This window comes from Falco punctatus (genome assembly GCF_963210335.1).
Source record: "Falco punctatus genome assembly, contig: scaffold_22, whole genome shotgun sequence".
Classification (NCBI taxonomy): Eukaryota; Metazoa; Chordata; class Aves; order Falconiformes; family Falconidae; genus Falco; species Falco punctatus.
The window spans coordinates 1,209,775-1,233,636 of NW_027660223.1; the positions used below are offsets into that span (position 1 = coordinate 1,209,775).

General features: G+C 43.9%; 2 protein-coding genes across 3 annotated transcripts; both read left to right on the top strand.

The window, feature by feature from the left end:
• The first annotated feature begins 347 nt into the window (after positions 1 to 347).
• LOC308057541 (uncharacterized protein) lies at positions 348 to 18,330 on the top strand. The gene is made up of 2 exons (XM_080411631.1): positions 348 to 923; positions 17,792 to 18,330. Exons 1-2 carry the CDS (start codon positions 613 to 615, stop codon positions 17,832 to 17,834), a joined length of 354 nt encoding a protein of 117 aa, XP_080267757.1. The 5' UTR covers positions 348 to 612; the 3' UTR covers positions 17,835 to 18,330.
• On the top strand, positions 3,251 to 15,628 carry LOC308057535 (uncharacterized protein). Of its 2 annotated transcripts, none has more exons than XM_080411620.1 (5): positions 3,251 to 6,385; positions 7,161 to 7,300; positions 13,073 to 13,106; positions 13,186 to 13,255; positions 15,223 to 15,628. In XM_080411620.1, the coding sequence occupies exons 1-5, from the start codon at positions 6,213 to 6,215 to the stop codon at positions 15,256 to 15,258; spliced, it is 453 nt and encodes a 150-aa protein (XP_080267746.1). In that variant the 5' UTR covers positions 3,251 to 6,212; the 3' UTR covers positions 15,259 to 15,628. The 2 variants fall into 2 exon arrangements, with proteins under 2 accessions (XP_080267746.1, XP_080267747.1); XM_080411621.1 differs by having other exon boundaries at positions 13,189 to 13,255.
• Positions 18,331 to 23,862: the final 5,532 nt, after the last annotated feature.

Sequence of the window (23,862 nt, forward strand, 5' to 3'; positions counted from 1 at the left end):
TGGCATCCATTTGCCCAGGGCTAACGATGGCACACAAGCAGGACTGCTCAACAAACTAGGAGGCGAATTGCTCGCAGAGCTGATTTGGCCATAACTCCCTGACGAGATGCCCTTGCCCTGAACGACAAGCGCTTTCCCAGTTTGAGCCATTTTCTTTTAAAACCAACTAGACCGAGCCCCCCAGCGTGCTGGCAGCGCGGGCCCCGCCGGGGCCAGCGGGGAGCTGCTGCTGCCCGGTACGCCGGCACCCCCCCGGGCTTCCCGACAGCGGCCCGAGTGCTCTGCGGGGGGCGCAGCGCCGCCGCCACCCGCCGGGCCTCTCGCTGCCCCCGGCCCCCCCCGGCAGCGCCGCGGCCGGGCACCGCGCGGGAGCCGCCGGGCACCGCGGGGCAGGAAGTGACGTCACTCGCGCTGGACACGCGCCGGAGCAGACCCCGCCCCCGCCAGCAGAGCCCGCGCTGAGGGAGGCGCTGTCCGCCGCTGCCGCGCTGAGGAGCAGCCTGTGCGCTCGGCTTCCCGCCCTCTGGTGGTTCGCTCTGTAGAAAACCGTACCGGGCCGCTGCCCGGGGCCCCGATCCCCCGTCCCTGCCCCGGGGGCCCCCCGATCCCCCGATGCCCAGCCCCGGGACCCCCGATCCCCCGGTTCTGCCTGGGGCCTGCCGCAGCCCGCCGCGTGCCTCCCGCCGTCTCTTCCCTGAGGCGGGACCGTGCCGCGGGATGAAGAGGTTTTTCGGGTTCGGGAGGAAGAAGAAGGGGCGGCCGGCAGCGGCCGGCAGCTCCGCCAAGCCCTTCCCCACCGGTGCCTACGAGCTCCGGCTGAAGGACCTGGGCAAGCTGCACCGTGCGGCCGCCCGTGGCGACCTGGGTCAGGTGCGGCAGAGACTGAAGAAATGCGGCATCGACGAGCGGGACACGGCGGAGCGGTAAGCGGCGGGGGGCAGCAGCGCCGGGCGGTGCTGGGGCGGGGTGGGGGTGGGTTGCGGGCAGCGCCGGCACCCGCAGGTGCAGCTGCAGCCACCGGCAGCTCAAGGGCGCTGGGAGCCAACAGCAGCATCGCTGCGGGGAGCCTCAGCCTGGGCGGGGAGCCAGGGCTGTGCTGCCAGGAGCCCTTGGAGTCGGCCGAGCATCCCCCGTCTTGTCCCGGTCTTGCCCCGGCCCCCTCCGTGCCCTCGTTCCCGGGGGTGTTGCCTTGCCTGGGGGCGCAGGAGCGGCAGGGGGCCGGCAGCAGCCTGGCCAGGGCGGGTTGCAGAAGGAGCCTCAGGGCCATTCTCCAGGCAGGCTTGGAAGGCAGAGTGCATGCACCTCGGAGGCCTCAGCGTGCGGGGTTAGTAGTTGAGCTGAGCAAGCTGCACTGCCTCAGCTGGGAGTAAAAGAGGGGTAAGCACTGCGTTTAGGAAAGGGTAAATGTGCTGTGTATTGGTGCTGTGTGGACGGTTGCCCGATGTGCCTTTTGTGACTCTGATGTTGCAGCCAAAGCAACATCAGTCTGATTTTAGGTGGCAGTTACTTTGCTGTTTGCTCTGTGGCCTTGGTACAGCTAATTAGTGCCTTGGATTGGAAAATCTGGGCAGTGCCATGCAGAGGAAGCTGCTGCTTCTGGCAGGTGTTAGGATGTGTGCTTTTGAGTCGAGCACAGCAAGTACTTGGCAGTTGTATCTTAGGGAGAAGCCGTGGGCTGCAGCATAGCTCCTCATGATCCACCGTAAGCCTAAGGGAATCAGCTGAAGGTTTTGGGTCTTGTATGTGTTGAGCTGTTAATGCCTTTTCTGAAAAGACTCTGAGTCAAAACATCCATGACATTCAGAGGAGATGCTGGTTTAATCAGAGTACTTCAGCATCCTGGGCTGTCTTTTCTGAAGACTGGACTTTTGCCAGCCAGCTAGCTTATTGCCCTGAAAAGACCTGGAACTGTCTAGATTTGTAGGAAAAGCAATGAAGAATGCAGTCAGTCAGCATGTGGGCTGTGTGCCTGAGTGTTGCCAGCCAGTAGTAGTTTATGCAGCTGGAGGGTGGGTGATGCTGGCTAAGGTGGCTCGAGTGCACTTTTGTGCATACTTAAGCTGCCAGAGTCAAGGTGCTCGATGGCATTTATGGAAATAGTTCTGAAAGTCTCTCTGTTTTTCTTCTTACTGCCTTCCCATTCACTGTGGCTGATTCAGTCATCAGTCAGTCACCAGCTCTTAGCAGACCCTGGTATGAAATTGAGCTAGTTTTTGTGTTTCAAGCTCATCTTGTCTAGAAAGCTTTGTTTCCTCTGGAAAGGTTTCCTTCTGTGTGCCAGGCTATTGTATTGTCAGTGTTATAACAGGACAAATAAAGTCACAAACTGTAAAAAAAACAAGCCGGAGGGGGGGGGGGGGGGGGGGGGGGAGAAAAGGCAGCGTACTATGATGAGCACTGTGGTGGTTTTGCCATGATAATGCCCAGTGCTGAAAAGCTGCTGAAAAGCGCGGCTGAGAGCAATTCAGTGGACAGAGCCTGCCTGCTTGCTGCAGCCACTGCCCTCTGTACCAGCCATGGGGGTTGCAAGGCCACCTGTGCCCTCTTAGTGCTTGTGGGTGTGATGTTTGTTGTGAGTGACCACTGGATACAGCTGCATTTCAGGGCTTCATAGTGTTGGAAGACTTGGTATCATTGGAAATAGAGGTGTAGAATAGGAAATAATGCAAAGTAACGGCAAAAATGTGTGCATTGGTTGTATGAATATCTCAGGTTTGCTCCTCAGGATTTCCAAAAGCAAAATCCTGCACCAGGAGCATGGCAAGTATCACACATACAAGTTCCTTCCATAAAGTGGGTCCTGTAGCCCATAAGACCTCCCGAAAGTGTGCTTGATACAGCATCAGTTAGGAGCAGGCAGCTTTCAGAGGTGGGCTAGCAAAACCCTCAGCCTCACTGACAGAGACGGGCAAAAGTCAGCACAGAGCTGGAAGCACTGTAGGCACAATGCCAGCTAGTCATGGATCCTGGGTCAGAGCTCATTGCTAAGGGAGATTTACCCTGTCAGCTGCCTGTCAGACTGAACTCCAGCGCTTTTCATTGCTTGGCTTGTAGCTGCTGGGTTGTCGGCTCAAGGGCCATTCAAAGTGCGTACTGCCAACCTGCTGTTTCCCAGTGGGGTTGTTTCGTGGCTGCTCAGCATCAGCAGTTCTCTTCTACTCTGTAGGTGATCAGCGTAGCAGCAGGAGCAGGAACATAATCTGGGCAGTGTCCCCAGGGCTGGGTGGCAGAAGAACTTCGGTGTTACTGGAGGCCTCTTGCAGAGACAGGCAACCCTGAACACTGGTGTTCTCTGCCAGCCTGTTCCCTGAAGTGGATCTTCTGTGGAGCACAGCAGGCCTTGCTCCAAGCAGAGCCGTCTCCTGTTGACAGACTGAGAGGCTTGGTTGAGGAGGACAGCAACAAGTCCACAAGTTTTCTGAAGGCTTTTCTGTTTGCAGAGCTGATAGTGACTACTTCACGTCTGTCATGCTTCCTAGTGGTTGGTAGTAGCAGCTTTCAGATGATTGTGGACTCCTTCATAACCAGTCCTGGTTAGCTTTCAGATAATCTCAGTCAGTCATTTCTTCAGAGATGAAGGATCCTGCATGTTTACATGGAAATTTCTCAAAAAGTGGTGGTAGTTGCTCTTGAGCTACTCCTCTGTCAATGCTCCAGTCTGTTCCCTGTCTGTAGCAAGACATTACAAATTCTTTGAAGTTTTCTGTATTTCTCTCATCCTCATCTTTGTTGCAGTGGAGGAGGATGTCAGCTGCCCTGTAACAAGTATCTGTGTTACAGATTACTGTGTTTTTGCATCACCTGCCACTGCATTTGTGTACCTCTCCCTTTCCATTCCCACTTAGCCAGGGAGCTGTTGTGCTCCTGTCTCAGCAAGGTACCAAAACAATTGCAAGACTAGTTGAGCTTTCCTAAATACAGAGAAGGACCTACCTGCAGTGATGTGGTTCAGAACCAGTGCTGGTGTTCCCCTCAGTTCTTGAGGAACTGTGGGATTGTTACTGCATCACCTTCAAGGGAGGAAGGTCCCAGCTGTTTTCTAGCTTGTCTTCTGCTCTGTTGGGACAGGCGTCCTGCAGAGCAGCAGGTGCTTTGCTTTTGCACAGAGTGAAGCTTGTGCTGATTTGTGCCTCTGATTTAGGGGGAAACACATGCAAGGACTTTCTGGGCAATTTCTTTCAGTATAAGTAGGCTGGTTAGTTGACATCAGACCTAAGATGTTCTGTGGTTTGAAGGAGTGTTTTGGTTTTTGTTGTTGTTGTTGTTTGTTTTTTTTTTCCCTCTGGCAAGGCTTTAACTTGAAGAAAAGAGTTTCATTTTCTTATGCTGGTCATGTATTATGGAAACACAGTATTCCCTCCCTGGAGAGGACTTCCTCTGTAGTAGGCTTATTATGACTATTGTAGTTATACATATCTGAAGGATCAGGTATTACTTTCCTGTACTCAGGATTACAGTGTTCTGTCTGGTTTGCTGCATGTTATGGGGGGCACTTTGGTGCAAGTGAGTACTTGGTTTTGTTGCAGTAGTAAGCAAGCTAGAGAAAAAGCAGAAATTATTGAAGTGCAGGGAAACGCTAATACTCTTTATATAAAGCCCATCTACATCTCTGATACTTCTGGCACATGAATAATTATAGAACTTAGAGGGTTGCTTGCCATAGTTCTCAGATTCCCAAGCTTTTTTGCTGTGCCACAGGTGTAGTCCTGCTGGAGGCAGTGACCAACGCCTGGGCACAGGAATCTGTGCAGATTAAGTTCTAGAGTGAAGGAAATGGCACCTTACCAAGCAGATGCTGCGGAGGGGTTTTGCTGGCCAGTCTCGGGTGTTTGGTGCACAACTGCTGTTACTGGTAACGGAATGAGAAATCATTTCTTAAGCTTGCTTTGTGCAAAGTGAAACTTGTGGTCATATCAATTTATCAGAGCCTGAAATTATTTCTCTAGTTGTCTGTTTGTGCTAATTTAATATGTTTAATTTTTAGGACACCTCTGCATCTTGCTTCTGCGAATGGCCATGTGAATGTTGTTACATATCTCGTAGAAAACAAGTGTAAACTAAATCTTTCTGACAGTGATAACAGATCGCCGCTGATGAAGGTATGTGGAATATGTTATGCTCTTTCAAGTGGGGCTTGTCAACTGTGCATTAAATGAGAGGTGGCTGGTAGGATTCTTTACACAGCTCTGCGTAGAAGCATGCATCTGGTAATCAGCGTGGAATAGGCATATGTTAGCTCAGCTTTGAAGGTGCTCTTATTTTCCAGCATTGGGAAGCTGCGGCAATTGTAACAGAGTGCTGGCAGTTCTTCCTTTTCTGTGTGTTGTTCCCAGGCAGTACAGTGCCAGCAAGAAGAATGTGTAGCTATTCTGCTGGAGCACGGTGCCAACCCACACCTGGCAGATGCTGACGGCAACACTGCCCTTCACCTTGCTGTCCGATCTCCTAATACAACTGTAGCGGGGCTGTTACTTGAGCATAATGCCAATATTGATGCTCGGAATAAGGTAAATTTTTGTGTTTGTTGAAGAAGCTCTTTCAAAAAGTTGTATTAGTCTTCCTCTTGTAGGGTTGTTTTTTTTTTTTTACTTTTATTTTTAAATGTATTTATCTGCCCTTTCAGGAGGGAAACACTCCGCTTATTCTTGCTATCTCTGAACATCATGAAGATATAGCAGAGTTTCTTCTGCAGAGAGGAGCTGATGTGCATGCTCGAGATCACTGTGAAAGGTGAGTGGTTTGTCAAAACTCTGCATGGGTCTCTTTAGTATTCTTTAGGTTGGATTAATCAGAGGCATGAGAGTGAGCTCTGAAAAAAACCCGGGAGCCACATAGCAGCTATTTCTGTGTGACTTGTGAAAGAACATCTGCGCTTGGCTGTTGTCATACCTCAGTGGGTGCTTTCCTCGTAGAGGATTACAAGAAGGCATTGTCTGTGGTGGCCCTTCTGGCAGGAAACATGCTGGTAGCTCAGCAGCACTGCCTCAATGTGAAAAAACATCTCCTGCATAGTGGCATAGTTTGTATGTGAGTGTTGTCTATGTGGAAGCTTTGTCTGAAGATTGAAGGTTTGGTTGTTTTGACTCCCTCTTGCATTTTATGGTTGCTCTTAATATTTAATGAAAACTGCTTTTTCTTTTGCTCATTCAGTAAAGAGTAAAGTAGTTTTTGAGAGCAAATAGGAATAAAAATAATTACAGTGTCTGTGTCAAATGATCTACTTCATAACATATTTTTGGTGTTTCAGAACCCCACTTATGACTGCAGCATCTGGTGGACAGCTTAATTTAATAAAAGTTCTTCTTCGATATGGTGCTGATCTTTTCCATAAAGACACTAACGGATGGACAGCTGAGGATTATGCTGTTACTCATGGATATTCTAGGTAAATTTTTGACTTTATTGTTAGAATAGGTTGTCAGCTGTCAGTGTGGCTTTTGAATGTTTTTGGTAATAGCAGCACGGTTTAATGGTGTGTTGAAAGCTGTCCTGAAGCTGTGCTCAGTGACGTCTTCTGATACGTATCGTTCCCTGTGTCTAGTATTAATCTGGATGTTGAAGAAAATTTCCACCCTGAATTGTCTGTAGATTTCAAGTTTTGATGCTAAACTTGCACCTGCCCAGTACAAGCTCTAAAACATGTCTGTATCCTACAGTTACCCAGAGGTAGAACGTGGCAAACTGAAATGCATGTCAGTCCTCTCCTCAGACCAGCACCATTGTCCTTACTGACTTCCACTACAATGAGCAGGAACTACCAGCCTTTTGTTTCAGAGATCTAACATATCCCTTTTGTTAAAGTCTTAAACAGTTTCACCCCTCTTATGGATAGCTTTGTACCTGTGCGTATCCCTTCTCTAAGGTGGTTATGTGTGCTTAACAGCTAAGCTGAAAATACTGTGCCGAGCGGGAGCTAATAGCTTCGTAGGTGTGGATATGCACCTCTAGAGTGAACATGACTGTAGTGAATATTGAAGTAGGTAGTAGTCGTGCAGTAAGTTCTGTGTGTATTACTCTCAGTGAATGCATACAAGTATATGAATTCATACGGCTATGAATACGTGTAGGGTGGATAAGTGGCTGTTAACTGTTCTATTAAACTGTATAAGCAAGTATGTGGTTGTTTTTACCAAATATGTTTCTTCTCTTTCCCTATATAGTCTTTGTAAACAACTGGTGGCATACGCATTCCGGGGAGACAGAGACGAAGGTGGTGCACAAGGCGACACAGTACCTGGCATTCCTCACCGGGCCAGAGCTGCTGGCTTGACGTTGGGTGCACCTGCTGTGGACAGAGGAGGTGGGATCTTTAATCACGCAGGAGCTCACGAGGAAAATCACTGTGGCCTTTCCTTTAGGGGGTTTGTGTTGTCAGCGCTCACTGTGTTTGCCGTTGACTTTAGTGGAGGCATCAGGTGGGGTAGCGCAAGAAGCTTTGTGAATATGCTGACTTGTTGCTGGTTGGAGGTGCTTCTTGTCAGGGGTGAAGGCAGCTGCGGTTTGTGTGCTACGGGCCCACTTACCGGGTTGTTGCGTTCTGCCTGCCAGATTGCCCATCTGTATAGGTTTTCATACAGAGAGAGAAGGGGGACAGGGAAGGAACTAGGTGAGAGTGGTTTTGGTTTTGGGGTGTGTACTTGTACCTGTAGATGGCCATTCAGATTGTGAAAACGAATTGCAAAAGCAGTAGGTTCGTCCTGAGTAGTTGTTCATCTTCCTGTAGTTGGGAAGCAACAGATGAGTTAGCAGGACTGTACATGTCTTGTTGATATCCACTGAGTTTGTGCAGTGGTGTTTTAATATTAATAGTTTCACCTGCACTAAGCTGCTTTTAGTGAGTTATCTTATTTCTTAGCATCAGTTACGATTGTTTCTGTGTAGGTGCTGTAGAGACATACTTAGGAAAAATCATCTTGGAAAAGTCACTTTGTTAGAAACAACAATGCAACTTCTGTGTGTACTGTATCTTCATGGACGTAGTTTGATTTCCAGTAAAAATAAATAACACTTTTACTTCCAGTAATTTTATGAAATAAACGTTAAAAGGTCCACATTAACCTGTGATCCAGAAAAACAATTGAATTGCCTTGTTATCAAAAAATCAGCTCCTTCAGTGAGTTTATTTTAAATTTAAAAAAAAACAACCGCTCCTTAATTTTTAAGATCCAGTCTATGCTTATGAGCTCATATAGCCCTAGAGGAATCTTAGAAAACTAATCTTTTAATATAGAACGAACTGTCTTGTACTTTACATCTCAGGCCCTACAGTGGGAAATTCTATCCTTTCTGGTTTTTTTAAGGGTGTTACATCAGAACTTTGCGGCAAATGGGCAGCAGACAGTGTTCAAACACAGTTTATTACTCCTTTTATTTAAATATCCCGTGTTTTGCTCGTATTTCATGACATATTTTTCCGAATTCACTTTTCCCAGATAGGGGAATTTAATTTAGAGCCAAACTTTGTTCCTTTGACTTAGGAATAGTTATTTTGATCTAGTCAGCGATGTGTAAAGTTTCTTGATAGACTGAAGGAAGATGCAGAGGTTTTTATATTTTATTTTATTTTTGGAAAGGGCTTGGTACAGGTAGTTTAATCAAGAAAATGTTGCTTTTACCCAAACAGCACTCTGTGGCTGCCTCCTGTGCACGTAGATAATTGCTGTGGTACCACATTGTGATGACTGACAGGCCTGGGTTATTTTAAAATATGTGGCTTGAAGAATAATACTGTTGTGTGATTCCAAAATTAATATGCCCTCAGGGAAATATGGGTTCTTGAACCAAGTAATTTGCTCAGTTCCTTGAAGACAGTAATACTACTAGCATAAGTCCACAATGTTATGGGAAATCCTCACTTGAAGAGGCCTAGTAAGTGTGAAGAGCATATTTATGTGGGTTAAGGACTTGGGAGGAGAAAGAGTGTGCTGTGGTCTCAAGCTGTTTATAGTAGGGCTTGTTTTTCTTGAGTAGTACGAATCTTTTTCTTCTTGTGCTCAGTCTCCTAGAAAATGACCCCGGCCTGTTGAGTGAGAGGGATTAGTAGCATGCAGGGAACACTTGGTGGCATTGATTCTGCAGTCTCTTGCTTGCACACACAAAGCACAGGTCCTGCATCCTGAGTCCCTTTGATAGGCTGCAGTAAAAGCTTTGAAGCCCCTGTTAGAGGAGAAGCTAGACTGATCTTGAGACAACGCAGGAATACCCACTTTGAATTCTTTGTTTTAATCTTGCTCTTCATTCCTGTTTTTCTGGGATCTTCAATGTAGTCCTTATTCCTTTTGCACTTGTTGAACATTCTTCAAAATACTCGCTTCTAGTGAGCAAGTCGGTATATTTAAGAGGTTGGCTCATGCTTATTTGAGTGTTTACTTTTTGTCAGAACACGAACCTTTTTGTTGATTGCAGACAGACTTGCAAAAACCTCTAAATGAATGGCTTCCACCTCTAGCATATCGAAAGACAGACTTTTCAGATTTGAAGTTGGAATTTCTTTGGCAAAAAGTAATTACGCATTTTTTCTAAAAGCGAGGGTTCAGATTTCTAGTATGTCTTCAGTGGCAGCTTTTTTTAGCTGCTGCACTGCATATTGGTGTATTGTTCCTACAGAAACCATTGGTTTTTCGTCTTAGAGCTCTTGGAAAAGAAACGAGTGCTTCAGTGTGCTTTATATCTGCTGTATCGCCTTTTAAGAAAATTGAGAAATGGAGAAGGAATGAGAAACAATCTTGAGGTCCTTTTTTTAACTCCTACATGTGTGTTTTTGATAGGAGTCCTCTTGCCACATCCATTCCATGTATTTGTGGTAACATCAATATAAGCAGGACTCCCTGTTGCTCTGAGGCAAATGTTATGGCCTTGTCACACAGACATTTGGTGTTGGGTAGCTGCAATAACAACCACACCATTCATTGACATAAAAAATCAAATTTTACTAAGTAGGATGGGTAGAGCAGGCGGATGGTGATTTGTATTCTAAAGCTTCTTTTCCACAACACATAGCCACGCGTACACACACAAGCACACATGCATGACACTCACACCAGTCAGTGCACCCGTTCTGGTCCAGTTGTGGCCTGCCCTGTAGCCCTGGGGGAACAGGGTATTCACTCTGACTGCTTGTCAAGCCTGCGTTCTGGCTGGTGGCATAGCTTCTCTATGTGAACAGTTCAGCATGGTCAAATCAATATATGCAGGGCTTTTACCTTCAGACTGAGGTAGGAGGGGGCTGTGTTTGCATCAGGCACCATCTGACACAGCTGGCTAGTGTATCTCCAAAGTTTGTTGGCACCTACAGATTTTTGGGATGCTTAGACGGAGGGATTTTAAGTGTGCCGTACGTATAAAACACTCTACAAATATGAAGGAATTGCATTGGCAGTCAGTGCTGGGCAAGGACTATTCAAGCTGAGAGAAATACAAAGTTGGCAGTACAGTAAACTGCCAAGAATCTGTTTCGGTGTTTCAAAATATTGGAATATAGGTATTCTACAATGGAGCAAGTAAATTAAGTTACATTGTTTGACACTGTCCCTTAAGAGTAGAGTTCTGTAGGTTGTGATAGGTTTGGCTTCTACTTCTTGTAACTGTAGAGTAGGCTGACGGTCACAGTACATTCTCCCATTGCTACAGCTTTGTTAATGTACTGGTTAGGTTTTCCAGATTTCTGGGAATTCACATTTATTCTGGTGTCCTTGTTTGGTCTGTCCTTGACACGCCTTTCCCTAAACGGATATAGGAATGCCACAATCTCCTAGCCAGACATCAAGAACAGGAAAACCAAAGAAAGGTATTCTATACAGTAGCATTTCAACTATGGAACATGTTGTGTGATGTACAAATACTAACACACCTGTGATGTTTATTATCTTGGAGGTCTCTATTCTGATGGTTTTGGTTTTATAAATCAGGTTTGAGAGCAGGCTTTGGGCGCTTTTGTTTGCGTGTTTTGCATGGGTCCTTTATTACTGAATTGAGTGATAGCTTTGTGTCATTAGTGATAGAAGAGCATTTTTTTTTAATATTATTTACTGTTACTCCAAAATGAAAATGGACTTCAATTAAAGTAGAAACAAGTGATCCCTAGATACTACTTTTCTAGATCCCATTTCTACAGTAGGGCATCAAGATCTGTCTGAAAACTATCTCATAAACTTTCTCTCTTGCTTTTTAAAGGAGAATGGGAACTGGTTTTGATCATTGCTTAAAGTTACTATCCATGGAAAGCAAAAGTTCAGATAACTTACTCAACATGATATGCCCTTTGTTTTCTTTTCCTTCTAATGATTTTGTCTAAGACCTCGGTTTGGCTGTCATCATACAACTTTATGGAAGGCCGCCAATCTCCTATTTATAAGCAACTTCATTTTGTGATGATAGTTAACGAGAACTAATTACCGAGGAATTGAGGAATGCTGAAATGGATACGATGTGGAGGTTCTATTTGTTGGTTTTTTTCCTTTCTGTCCTGGGAATTGAAGAGGCCTTTTATTTCATCTTAGTTGTTGGTAATTGAGAGGTTTTCGCACTCTTCAGGCTGGATTCCTAGAGTTCAGATTTCTTTAGTACGTCAGTGGTGTGCTAGAGTGCGCTGTCGTTGAGTTTGCAACATGTGCATCTGGGCCACGCTGCCATTCAGAGGGATCTTGACAAGCTGGGTAAATGGACTGTCAGGCCTGTCTTAACAGAATTCAACAAGGGCAGATGCCAAGTCCTGCACATGGAAAGGAACAACCGTTTGCTACAGCACGTGCTGGAGCTGCCTGGCTGGAGAGCTGCTTTGCTGGGAATAGCCAGAGGGTCTTGGCAGAAAGTGAGCTGAGAATGAGCCAGCAGGGTGCCCTGCCGGCTGAGAAGGTTAACGGTGTCCTGGGCTGTATGAAGAGCAGCATAGCCAGGGGACTGAGGAAGGGGATTGTACGCTGCTACCTGGCAGTCCCTGGGTTGTGTCCAGCTCCCTGGGTATAATTTTGAGGCCCCAGTGCAAGAGAGAGTGGTCTTTCATCCGTGAGCGAGTTCAGTGGAGGGCCATCAAACTTTGCCAGGAGCAGGACTACTTGCCTTTTGGGGAGAGACTGGGGGAACTGGGCTTGTTCAGTGTAGAGAGGAGATGACTTTGAAGGGGACCCAGTAGCAGCTTCCAGTACGTGTATGGAGAAGACAGAGACAGGTGCCTCCCAGTGGTGCGTCACATGAAGCAAAGGTACAAGAGGCATAAATGGAAACAAGAATTTCTAATGGAATGTGGGCAGCTTCACCATGGTGAGAACAGTAAAACAGAGAGGTTGTGCAGTCTCCCTCCTTGAATGGTTCAAGATCAGAGTGGAAAAAGCCCTATGCAGCCTCATCTGACCTCAGAGCTGAGTCCACTTTGAGGAGGTGGTTGGCTGAGAGACTTGCCGAGGTCCCTTGTGACCTGATTTATCCTGTGATCCTGTGTGCAAGTTGCTGTCTTAACATGGATGAAAGCTTGGAGCGTAGTATAGATTGCCCTGGTTACGCCTGTCTTGCCTGTTGAATACCCTTTTTGGTACAGCATAGAGAACTGGTGGGGATTTTTCTGCCTGAGGATAGGCATTAGATCTTGGTTATGCTTTTTGATGTTTTTTACCTTTTCAGGATAACCTGTAAGTGGGTAGAGCACCAGCTAGTATAGTATATAAACCAGTAAAATCTCTGTCAACAGTGTGTGCTTGTGTGTGCAGTAGGAGTACTTCAGCAGTTCATTTATTTACTGTCTTGCTAAAGCACCAGTATTTTGTTAACTGTTTATTAACACAGCATATTCATGCTATGCTGGGTTTTTTTTAGTTTAGAGGTAGTTCTTAAACTTTTAGGTATAAAAGTTCAAAGGAGATATAACTCTAGTCTTTTTTGTTTTGTCAATTCAGTGTGACTTGAAAAAGCAGTTGTTTGGAAATGCATGCATTCATTCATGGTGTCTTACGTTAAGTTGACTCCCCAAAGTTTCATTCTGCTATGACATGTAGAGTTGTCCAGGTTAAATGTTTGTATGTGCTGGTTGATTTTTAGCATGCCAAATCTAATTTCAACATGTCAATTCGTGTTTGCACAGCAATAGATGACTTGTCGCAAGGAGACTCAATCAGGTAAGACTTTAAACATACCCAGCACATACCTGAGGAATGATTGGAGAGACACAGTACTCATTTTGCTTTACTTTTTAAGAAGCTTGGAGAAAGAGGGGAGCGATGTCAGTTGGCATACTTCTGAGGAAGAACTCGATTTTACTCCCAAGGTATGGTGTACTTACAGTAAATGTCCTATAAAAATAAGCGATCTGAAGGCAAGTTTTCTGGGGGATTGAAATAAACTACAGTTCTAGCCAATATTGTTTTCTCCTTAGAAGCACTCTCTGACCTGCCAGCCTTTCTTCTGCTGTGAGGTTTCCTAAAAGACCTGTAGCTGTGGCAGATCATGCAGTAGATTTGTGATTTGAGGCAAAAGAGCCATAGGCGATGAGATAAACCACCACAGTTTTATTTGTTCTTGGTCATTTGAGTCGGATTTTAAGTTTATAAGTTACTAATATAACCTTTTCTGTTCTTCCCCAAACACTGTTAATGTTTCCTGTAAATTTTGTGATAGAATCCTAACTGATAAAGGGCACTTTTTAATGAAGAGGTACTGAAAGCCTTCATCACCTAGTTCTCCTTTCCTCCTCATCAGGTTACTCAAGAGTGCTCAGTGGATGAGTTACTCAAATAGGTCATCTTTTTTTCTTCTATTGAGATGGCATTCTGTGCTTGCATGTAATCTCACACTGCATGTTTTCCCTCTTTTTTTGAATGCTTAGGCAGTATTCTTTTTGTCAGCTACAAGCTCTCAGGCCTGCTTTTTTTGCTAGTGTTCTGAAGAATTATTAACTTCTGCAGTGATGTGTGGAGCATCTGTTCTGTTGCTCTGGGATTCTGCAGCGACGAGGAACCGGTGTTCTAGTTCAACCTACTCTGTAATACCAGAGGTGCAAGCATGTTTAGTTTTAACATGATTTCATTTTCTTGCACTGATTTAAATATAAATTATGCATTTTTTTGGCATGTTTTTGAAATTTCAGGATATTCTGGTAAGTGTACTTGCAGGGACTAATTAATGCATTAAACCTAGGGTTCTTAACAGTTACTTCCCTTGTGCACACTTGCAAGTAAGCATCCAGAAGCTGCGATCTTAAATATAACTGAATTTTACTGAAGTACTACAAATACTAAACCCAGATTTTTAAAACTGCTATGCATGTAACCATAGTTTTGGAAACAATTTTCAGAAGGGTGCCTGCATGGTATTTTGGGGGTGAAATACTCACTGAATTGCATATGTGAGGAGTGTTTTTGTAGTTAGAAGTATAGGATGGAGCCAACACCTGACCACTATCAAAAGGACAGCCTGATTACATTTAGTGTTCAAGATTTGATGTGACCAAAGGATTTGTTGTTGTCGTTAGTGTTCTAAAAAAAAAAAAAAAATAATTTATTTACAGAAGCTGCAGAAGCCAAATTTGACATTGTTAATGAATGTTTCCCAGCAGTTCAGGAAAAACAGTAAGCTATTTGGAAAAGATTGCATAGTATACTAATATATAAAAGTAGATTTGCTAAGTAGTTTCTTAAACAATTCTTTTCCTTTAGTAAATGAGAAAAGTAGCATTTTGAAAACACAGCACTTGGTCACTTCAGAAAAAATAAGTCATGTTGTTAAAATGAAGGTATTAATCCCTTCCTAAGCCTTTGTCCCTGGCCAAGTCCTTCCTCCATCCTGCCCATCCTTGACTTGGTTCCTTTTCCAGACATTCCCAGATTACTCCATTCATCTGGTAACATGCCTGTTGCCATTTACATAACTCCTTTTGTTGTTTTGACATAACTGCCATGTCTCCAAAGACGGTGAATAATGAAGTATCTTGCAAGTCAGTACCAAAGCAAACTGTCTTTCAAAATCTAAATAATTTGCAAGATAAACAAGAAAGTTGGAACAAGAAAAGCACGATTCAGGCGAAGTTTCACAGAAATGATGACTCCCTTTTTGCAGAATCTAAGATGACAAACTGGAAAAAAGAGACACCTCAGCTTCTCTCAGATAGTTGTGGTCTTAAGGAGAAAAAGTCAAGCTTCAGTAATGGCTTTGAAAGTGATAATAGTTCTTTGTCAGCAGGAAAAAAACCCAAGGCTTGAAAGTCAAAGACAAACTCTGTCTTTCTTGAACATGTAGATGATGAAGATACAGAAGAAGAGCAATGTGAAGTAGATAATAAAGTCTGTGAAGCACTGAAACAAGAAAGTGAACACTTGTGCTTGAATAGGCATGAAGAAAATGTAAGAGCAGCATTTCACTCAGGCACCAAAGTAAGTTATATAAGGATGATTCAATCACAAAGGTATTTTCTAAGGGTAATAAAGGTAAGAACCAAAAGGTAAACTGGATTTCTGTTGATATTTCACGTATATCCATCTTTTGATCATCCTTTTTTTTATATTAGAAAATGCCTTTACTCCTAACCAAAGCAGTTTCTTAGGTATAAGAATAATATTGGGCAGTATTTTCGATATTATTTTATTGGTTGCAGTGGTTTTGCAGGAAAACAAATAGGCAGTATAATTTTTCTGAAATAAATTCATTTTTTCTCAGTTGTATGTACGGTTTTTATCTGTCAAGATTTATTGCCATTTAGTAAAATACCTGGTGTGATGGCTGAAAGTGAGGAACCAAAAAGTTTGAGTAAGATTGAGAGCAGGAAGTTAGTGATTTTCCTGGAGCAAAGTAGAGGAAAAGGAGCATGTTCCAAAACAATGTAACTGAAATGAAAGCTAGAGTTAGGCTGACATGAAGAATTGCTTCTCCGGAGCTTTGCAGAGCCAGGGCTAATGACTTAGGGCTAATGTCATTGCTGTCTCCTCAGAGATTCCCATGGAAAAACTGAAGGCCTTGTAAAACAAAGCTCAACAAAGTTTCCCTGTTGTCTTACACAGGAAAAGCATTTTTAAAGTTGTCGATGGATGGCTAAGAAGGTGCTTGCTTCTGCTATTTCCAGCTGTTTGGTCAATCTCTTTTAGGAAAAATCACCTGAACAGGAAGAAGAGGAGAAGGAGCAGGAAAAGGAAGACACTGGTGAAGAGCTACAAACTGCAGTTGTTGAGGGTGTGAAAAACTCTATTTGTAATGATAGCCATCAAGTCCACAGTGCTTCCAAAGACAACACTGGTGAGAGAAGTGAGTTAGTGAATACTGATCCCAGTTCTTCCTCTATAAATATTAATGCACAGTAAATGAACTGAAATGGTGATTGACTTCTGAAACAGCAAGCTTTTCCCTTGCCTGTGAACCCTAGTGGGCATTGGCAAGGAGGAAAGTAGCTTTTGTTCCTTTTCATTCGTTCCTGAAGAACAAATTGTGGCCTTGGATTCCAAACGATGCTACATGGAGCAGGTGTCATTCTTGGTTTTGTTGCTGTGTTCTCCCTGAAGCGATCAGACCAAAACGCACAGTTGAAAAAGAGGAGGATTAGAGAGTCTTGGGTGTGACAGTAGTATTCCCCTTTCTGGCAGACCGTACTGTCAGACTGAAAAGTTGTGGTTGCTCTTGGCTGAAGCCTGGGAAAGATTTGAGTCAATCTGAGAGAAAGCTGTTCTGTTCCAGTGCCTCACCTTGTCCAGTTTTAAAACGTAGAAAGTCTCTCCAGTGCCACGCTTGAGTGTGCTCGAAAGCATTGCCCTGTCAGTCAGGGCTGAGCACTCTGGTACTCACCTCAGGTCTTGGAGCAGGAGGAGAAGGCACACTTTCCACTGTCTGTCTCCAGAGAGTAGAGTGGTGTGGTAGATGTTACCAGAGCGTGTGTAGCTGCTGATCAAATGCTACAGAGCGGGCCTGGCAGAACCTGCTGTATTCCAGGTGTTGTGCCTATACATGCTCTTCTGTCGGTGCGTTTTGCCATAAGCCTGCATTTGGCACAGTGTGAGTAGTCCTAGCTGAGGCTGGAACCAGCAGTTCCCCTCTGCTAGGACGGGTGCCCTCACTGGTCTCTAGCTCCTTTCCCGTTTTTTGTGTGCATGTCTCCACAAGAGTGAATCCTGAATCAGTTTTACCTAATGGACTAGCTTAAAACAGAGAAATGAAGATAGTTTAATCTGGCCAGGAACCTACTGAGACTGAGCCTTGCGTGTGTCTGGTAGAGAAGAGATTCGGATGTTAGCCCCCTGAGATAGAGACAAGTTGTGTGTTTGGGGTGAGTTTTTGGGCTGTGAGCCTCTCCTCTTTTTAAATGGCAATGCTTAGCTGTCTACCTTCTGGGAAGGTGCAGGCTAAAAACTGCTAGTCAAGGAAGGTCTTTTCTGGTAGTGCTACAAAAGGAGCATTGTTTCTTGGTGATTTTAGCGTGAAGATGTGTCGGGTGGTGTTTCTATGGTACTTCCTGTACAGTGGATGGTGGTAGTCAATGGCAATTTCTGGAGCTGTGGACTGGAGAGCAGGTGACCTAAACTCTGTATGCCACAGGGCTGCAGCGTGCTGGAGCCTTTTCCAGAGTGTGACCCAAACACGTCTTCAGTGCTGCTTGTAGCTGTGTCAGCTGTTGTGCATAGCCATCTTCTGCTGGAGAGGTGGCGATCCAAAGGAGGTACCATGATGTTGTGCGCTGGGTGTGAAGAAACCCTTGAATTCAACACTCACTGCTTAGTTTGTCCTCAGCAACAGAACCGCTGTGCATCTTTTGGGCGCAGAGGTGATGGGGAAAAGCAGAGTGAAATAGAAGGGCTCAGTGTCTCACCTCTTACTGCCTTTGTAGGTGCCCTGACTGCAGTGGGAGCAGAGGAAGAGGAAGATGCTGAATCTCCCTGGGATTCTGAGGTATTTCCCGTGAAGGACACCGGGGTTCCCAGTGGGGCGGGGGTGGGGAGCGAGATCCAGAAGCACTCGGAGCTTGGGCCCTGCCGCGGCTGAGGCTTATTTCCCCTTCTCCTGGTTCTGCTGTATGTTTGTAACTGGGGGCCCTTGAAATACTTGTGCTGTGTGCTAGCTGTTCAGCGAGGCTTGGGATGAAGGTAGGTCGAGCTAATGATTTGGGTCTCATGGCAACTGGCCCTTGGAGTTGGGTTTCTGGTACAGTATTGCGGCAGTGAAGTTTCTTGCTGCTTAAAATAGTCTGAGCTTCTCAGCGGGGCTGGCGGGATTGTTGCTTTTTCACCACACAACTCTATTCCGCTGACGTGTTCAGTGGTTGCCCTTAGGGTCTGCAGCCTAGATGATGAGCTGCTTCGGAAAAGAGCCTTTCTACCTTTTTGGCCCTTTTTGAGAGTAGCGTTCAACAGAAATACCACACATGCTGGCTGTTTGCCCTTTTAGTTCTTCCTGTCTGTGGGAATGGGTTAGAAGAAAACGAGCAGAGTCTGTAGCTTACCCCCTCTGACTTTTCTTGTGAGGAAGAAGGAACTCTTCCCCATCTCCTTCTTAAAAATACAAGGCTAAAATATTATCGGGGGGGTTTAGGTAGCCTTGGTTTCTGTAAGCTTTGTCTTGCTCGTCTTTGTTCAGCCCAAATAGTCTTTGTTCAACCCTTGCAACTGGGAGTAGCAATGTGCTCGCTCCCCACTGCAGGACGTGTGCCTGGGGAACATCAGCACAAATTTGAGTATCGGGTACCAGTTCAGTCCGAAAGTTGGGTCCCCCCCAGACCTGCAGTTACAACCCACAGCTCGAGTTACCATGTTAATTCTCTCTTGCAGCTGTGCAGTTTGCCAACGTGACAGACTAGTTTAGATGAGTTGTGAGGTTTTTGCCTAAGATCTGAAAACACACAAGTCTGCTGTGATTTTCCAATATACTGTGTCTTGACGTGCCCTTTCCAAGGGGCTGATCAAAGGCTTTTGTGATTCCGTGCTGTGCAAGTTGGCTTAGCAGGAACATTTTGCATAGAAATGAGTTGAGAATTTGTACCGATGCTCACGCCCGTGTTTTATGTTACACAGACGGATTCTGAAAGTCCGGAAGAAGGATCACCTGGTGTGTTGCTTCCAGCTGCAGACAGACACGGAGCACGCTCACGGATTGTTTCAGGGGAGCGCCACACTGGCAACTTCGTGGTGGACTAAATGTTTGCCTGTAAACACGTACAGGCTGAAGTGAGCTTTTACCGATGTCTGCCTTAGGAATGCACTTACGGTGTGGGTGCGCGCTATAGCAATGAAGTGCTTAGTATTTGTTAATTAACACCAGCTATCACGGCGCTTGCTGGCAAGTTGTAAAGGAAGTTACCTTGTTTGCGTTACGTGTACCCTTTGGATGTGTTTGTATCTCTTTGGGTTCGGGTTCTTGTGGCATAGTGCTGAAAGTGTATGTGGTTTAGGGCTGACCTGTCTGAACACCTAAACATTCTTGGATGATAATGTAGCAGGAGAAAGGTATGATCTGGCTAAGCATTTTTCCCCCCCGCCTTAATTTTTTTATACCTTTCTGTTATGCTTTGCCTAGGAGCTAAAATGTGACTAAAAGTTCAGGGTTTCTGCCTGTACTTTGTGACGCTGTCTCTTGAGCATCTGCAGTGTAGAATGGCAGGGAAGTTTTGCTGTTGGGGTAGAACTCTTATCTGAACGATTTCTTTTTATTAAATGGTCAGTCCTGCTTGTAGTGTAAGTACAATAGAATAGCTGAAGAAGCTAATCCAGTTTTAGTTTAGTAAGCTGGAAGCAAAACTTTAAAAGCTCTTGGGAGTTTGTAAATCTACTTGTCGAGTAGTTGTCATGAAAGTCTGCTTTGTATGAATCTACTAAGATGAGTTTAAAATCAGTGCAAAAAGGGGATAAAAGGTGACTATGATAATCTTGCTAAGGTATTTCCATACTGCTAGACCACCAAGTTTCCTGAAATCAAATGCTGTTTGTTTTTTAATTATTTTTTTAAATACAAAAGTTTTGCTATGGAGCCATTCTTAATAACATTCCATACGCTTCTTTCATGAAAGGACTCAAACTGTTAAGATGACTAAAGCAGAGGACTTGAGAAATATAGGTGGGCCAGTAGATTGTGTGGGTTTGTAAGTGATTTAATGTTGGAAAAAAATCTTAAAAAAAATGAAACTATTTGGAACTGTGCTATAAATGCAGATTACAACCAATTGTAATTTGGGTTTTTTCTTTCCTTGCAAGCTGAACCAGAACAACCTGATAAGAACTAGTTTGATTCTTCCTCATTGAATGATGTGTATGAGATTTCTATGTCTGCACCCATGTTTTCTCTGTCCTATCGATGGAAAGGAAAATATCCCTCAACATCACGGTCATAGAGCTGTTATTTTATATAATTTGTAGTGTTATTTTATGGTAATTCATTACAGCAGACCAGCTTTGGCTTTTGAAATAATCTTTGTAGAAAGCAGGATTCAGCTCCTCAAAATAAGTATTTTGATCTTGTTTTGTTAACAAGCAAATCCTTATTGCTGCCTATGGATTGTCCTAGTTCTGTGAGTATTATTTCTTAAATCCAAGGTGCATGATGGGAAGCGTGCATTGTCCATTTCTTGTATACTGATACAAATGCTGGATGATGAGGTAAATTGAATGTTAAGTATCGCAGTCTCGATGAAATAATGCTTGCAACTAATACTTAGTTGTAGAAACTACTGATGTTGAATGGAGTAAAAATTTTATGAATTAAATAAAAATTAAATAAAATAACACTTTCTAAAACATTTTTCACTTCCAGGCTTTTTGGAGAAACCCAACAATTCCCAGGTAAGTATTTGTTCATGTCAGACTGACTACTTGTTCAGCTCATTAAATATTATAGAGTTACTTTAAGTGTGATTTTTTTTTTTTTGTCATTGGATTGTCTTTCATAGCTGAAGGCCCCTGAATCTGTTTTGGAAAGGAATGAAACCTGTCCTAACAAAAAGCAACAGAAATCAGGTAATGTTCACTTCATGTGGTTCTGGGTTTAGCTTCATAGCCTTTCTAGATAGGAGTATTTATTAAAGCATCTGATTTGTTTTGCAGATCTATTGGAGGAATTTGGCTTAGGAGATGCAGAAGGTGTTGAAGGTATTCATAACAATCTCTTTGTAGCGTTCTTTTATGGACAGACACTTTGTACTTGCCATTTTCTTTCTAATACGAAATGAATGGCTCTAGCAAGGCATCCCGGGAGCAGAAGGTCTACTGAAATATACCTCTGTGTATGTGTTTGCTCCCTCCACTAGTCTGCTGTTCAGCACTGTCCATACCCTTCCGTGATGTACGCTTCCTACACCGTACTTGCTGTCATCTCCCCTTTTCAGGCAGTCCTGAAGTCTGCTTTTCTTTCAGTTTCGCAATCCCCCCCCCTTCCTGATTTTCCTGGTTCTCTGAGCATGTGCTGTGGCTGATTCCAGGCTAGGGATCTGTAGGCTAGGCTGTCCAGGAGCTGCAGGTGAGCCACAAAGGGTAATTCTTGGGCTCGTACTGTAGCTGTAGTTTTCAGGAATTATTACTTGCCTGGCTTTTCTCTACCTGCCTGGCAGTTGTTTTGAAACATGTACAAACACATTCCTCTGAGGCTTCCCTCTCTTGTATCATGGAAAATGACCAGCAGGCTCAGAGGCAGGGGAAGGAAGTGAGGAAGAGAGACAAGATGGGAGGAAATTAGTGTCAGCGTGTTTCAGGAATTCTCTTTTCTTCGGAAACAAGGCTAAAGTTGAGGCGGCTAGCTGGTCGGCTATGTATTGGAGAGAGGATATGCAACCTTAATGGGTTTTTAATGTCTTTGTTCTAATGTTTATCAATTTGCATATTTGATAATTTGTGTTGTATTTTGTATTAATCACACTTGTTAATCAGATGAGAAACAATTTGCCACTCAGGTTTTAGAGTTTCTACAATTGGCTATTGACAATATAAACCAGAGAGAGGTGAACAGATATGTAGACAAGTAAGTGGACTTGTAACTTCTAAGTATAGAATACAAATAGTTCCAAGTTCTTTGGCATCTTCGCTTTAGGGGAAGAAAAAAAAAGTGTTGTTGTTCTTTTGACAATAATAGAGATGCAACTTCTCTCTAGAAGTATCTCCCTCCTTCTCCTCTCGCTCTTCTCCCTTTCATGTGTTTGCAATGGGTAAGCAACAGGTCCCCTTTTGCCCTTTATTTTGCAGTGACAGTGTTCTGGTAAGACACACAGATATTTGTTAGAGGTTGTTCAGTTAAAACATGAGTTTTGGTTATGTCTGTATTCCACAGTAATGTGGAGTGTAGCCCCATAATGGACCAGTACGTTACAATTTTACAAACACAGAAAGGAAAGGTTGCCTTTTCATGGCTCGTTTCATGTCAGCTGTTTTTTCTGTGTGGCTTTATTCATTTGCATCATGCTGGTTTTTACCCATATGTTATCTTGAAGGTCAGGTGCTAAGAAGTAGATGTAAAAATTTCTTTCTTTCAAACATTTTATGTTTGGATTTGGGTTTAAGGAATTTAGGTTGCTTCAGCAAAGCATCGTGATTCCTGCAGCACAAATACTTCTGACTCTAAAGGGGTTGAATGCCATCCTTGACAACTTGATTTCATAAATCTGGAGAACAGGTACAGTATCTTGCATAATTAAATATCCAATGAGAGATGGAATTTCCTATTCTATTTACTTTGTTACTGACTCATAGGAATACATTCTTAAAATTATTTTTGAGTCAAAATAAAATAGCGGTGTTCTCATGTTTTCTGTATAGCAAAGTAGCTGCTGTCCACTGTAATCTGCAAAAAGTCGTTATGTACATTATGTACAATTTATGAGGAGGGAAGTCTCAGAATAGAGTGGAGAGGTAAAGACTAATTGGAAAGAACTACGATGACTAGAAGTCATCTTTCAATGCTAGCTAGAGAGCAGACAGAGTAAAAGGTGGGGGAATGACAGGCAAAAATACTGGAATCTGGTTTACCCTGTGAATTTTTTATATACATTTTTTTGAATGACGGGCTCTTCAGAAGCCTTGGAGTAGGGTTCTTCCAGTGTTTTAACTAAGAATTTCTCCCTGTGCTAAAAGTGAAGAACTCTTGACAATGAGGAGTCATCCTCTTTCACAGTGTTGACAGAAGCCAATAACACAGAAAATAGACTCATGAATTACTGCTCCAAGAAAAGAAATTTTACTTGCAACAGCTAATGGGAGAAGTCCTTAGCTTTTTAGTTGATGTTTTTTGAGTTATTTTTCCAGTGGTTGGAAAAATAATTACTGACTCGAGTTACCGACGTGATGAGAACTGGAATTTTGCAGGTAGAAGAACACTGTAGCCTTTCATCTTTCCTGCTTCTTCCTTGTTCTGTACCCATCATACAGAAATGTCAAGATTGATTAAACCCTATGGAAAAGGATTCTTAGGGGCTCCAATGTTATTAAAATCTTACCTAAAAAGGGAGACATCAGACTCAAATAGCTGCTGCGGAAATCTTTCCTGTTGACCGTGATTGGCAAGGCTGAACAGGAGTTAGGGTTGCTTTTCATTCTAGCAGCATGGCACCTAATTTTGAAGTGACTGCACTCTGAAACAGAATCCAAAAGACGAAGACACCTACGTACTCTGAACAGAGAATGTGACTTGCATCCTTAGAAGGGCAGTACAAAACTCTGGGTGCTCGCAGGTCTGCTTTTATCCCGTTTTCAGGCAGATACAGTTGACCAGAAAAGCTTATTCAGTCTGTGTTGTGCAGACAGGAGAGGTGTCACAGCTCTCCTGCATCCACAAAATATTGAAGTCTATCTTCTAAGCAAAATTGTGGTGCCCATGTTACATGATGGGAGTGATGGCGCGTATCAAATTGCATGGTAGGAAGCTGCCTGCATTTTTCTGTTTGTGACCTGAGTGAACATTGGTGAAGTGACAGAAGAAGTCTGGTAA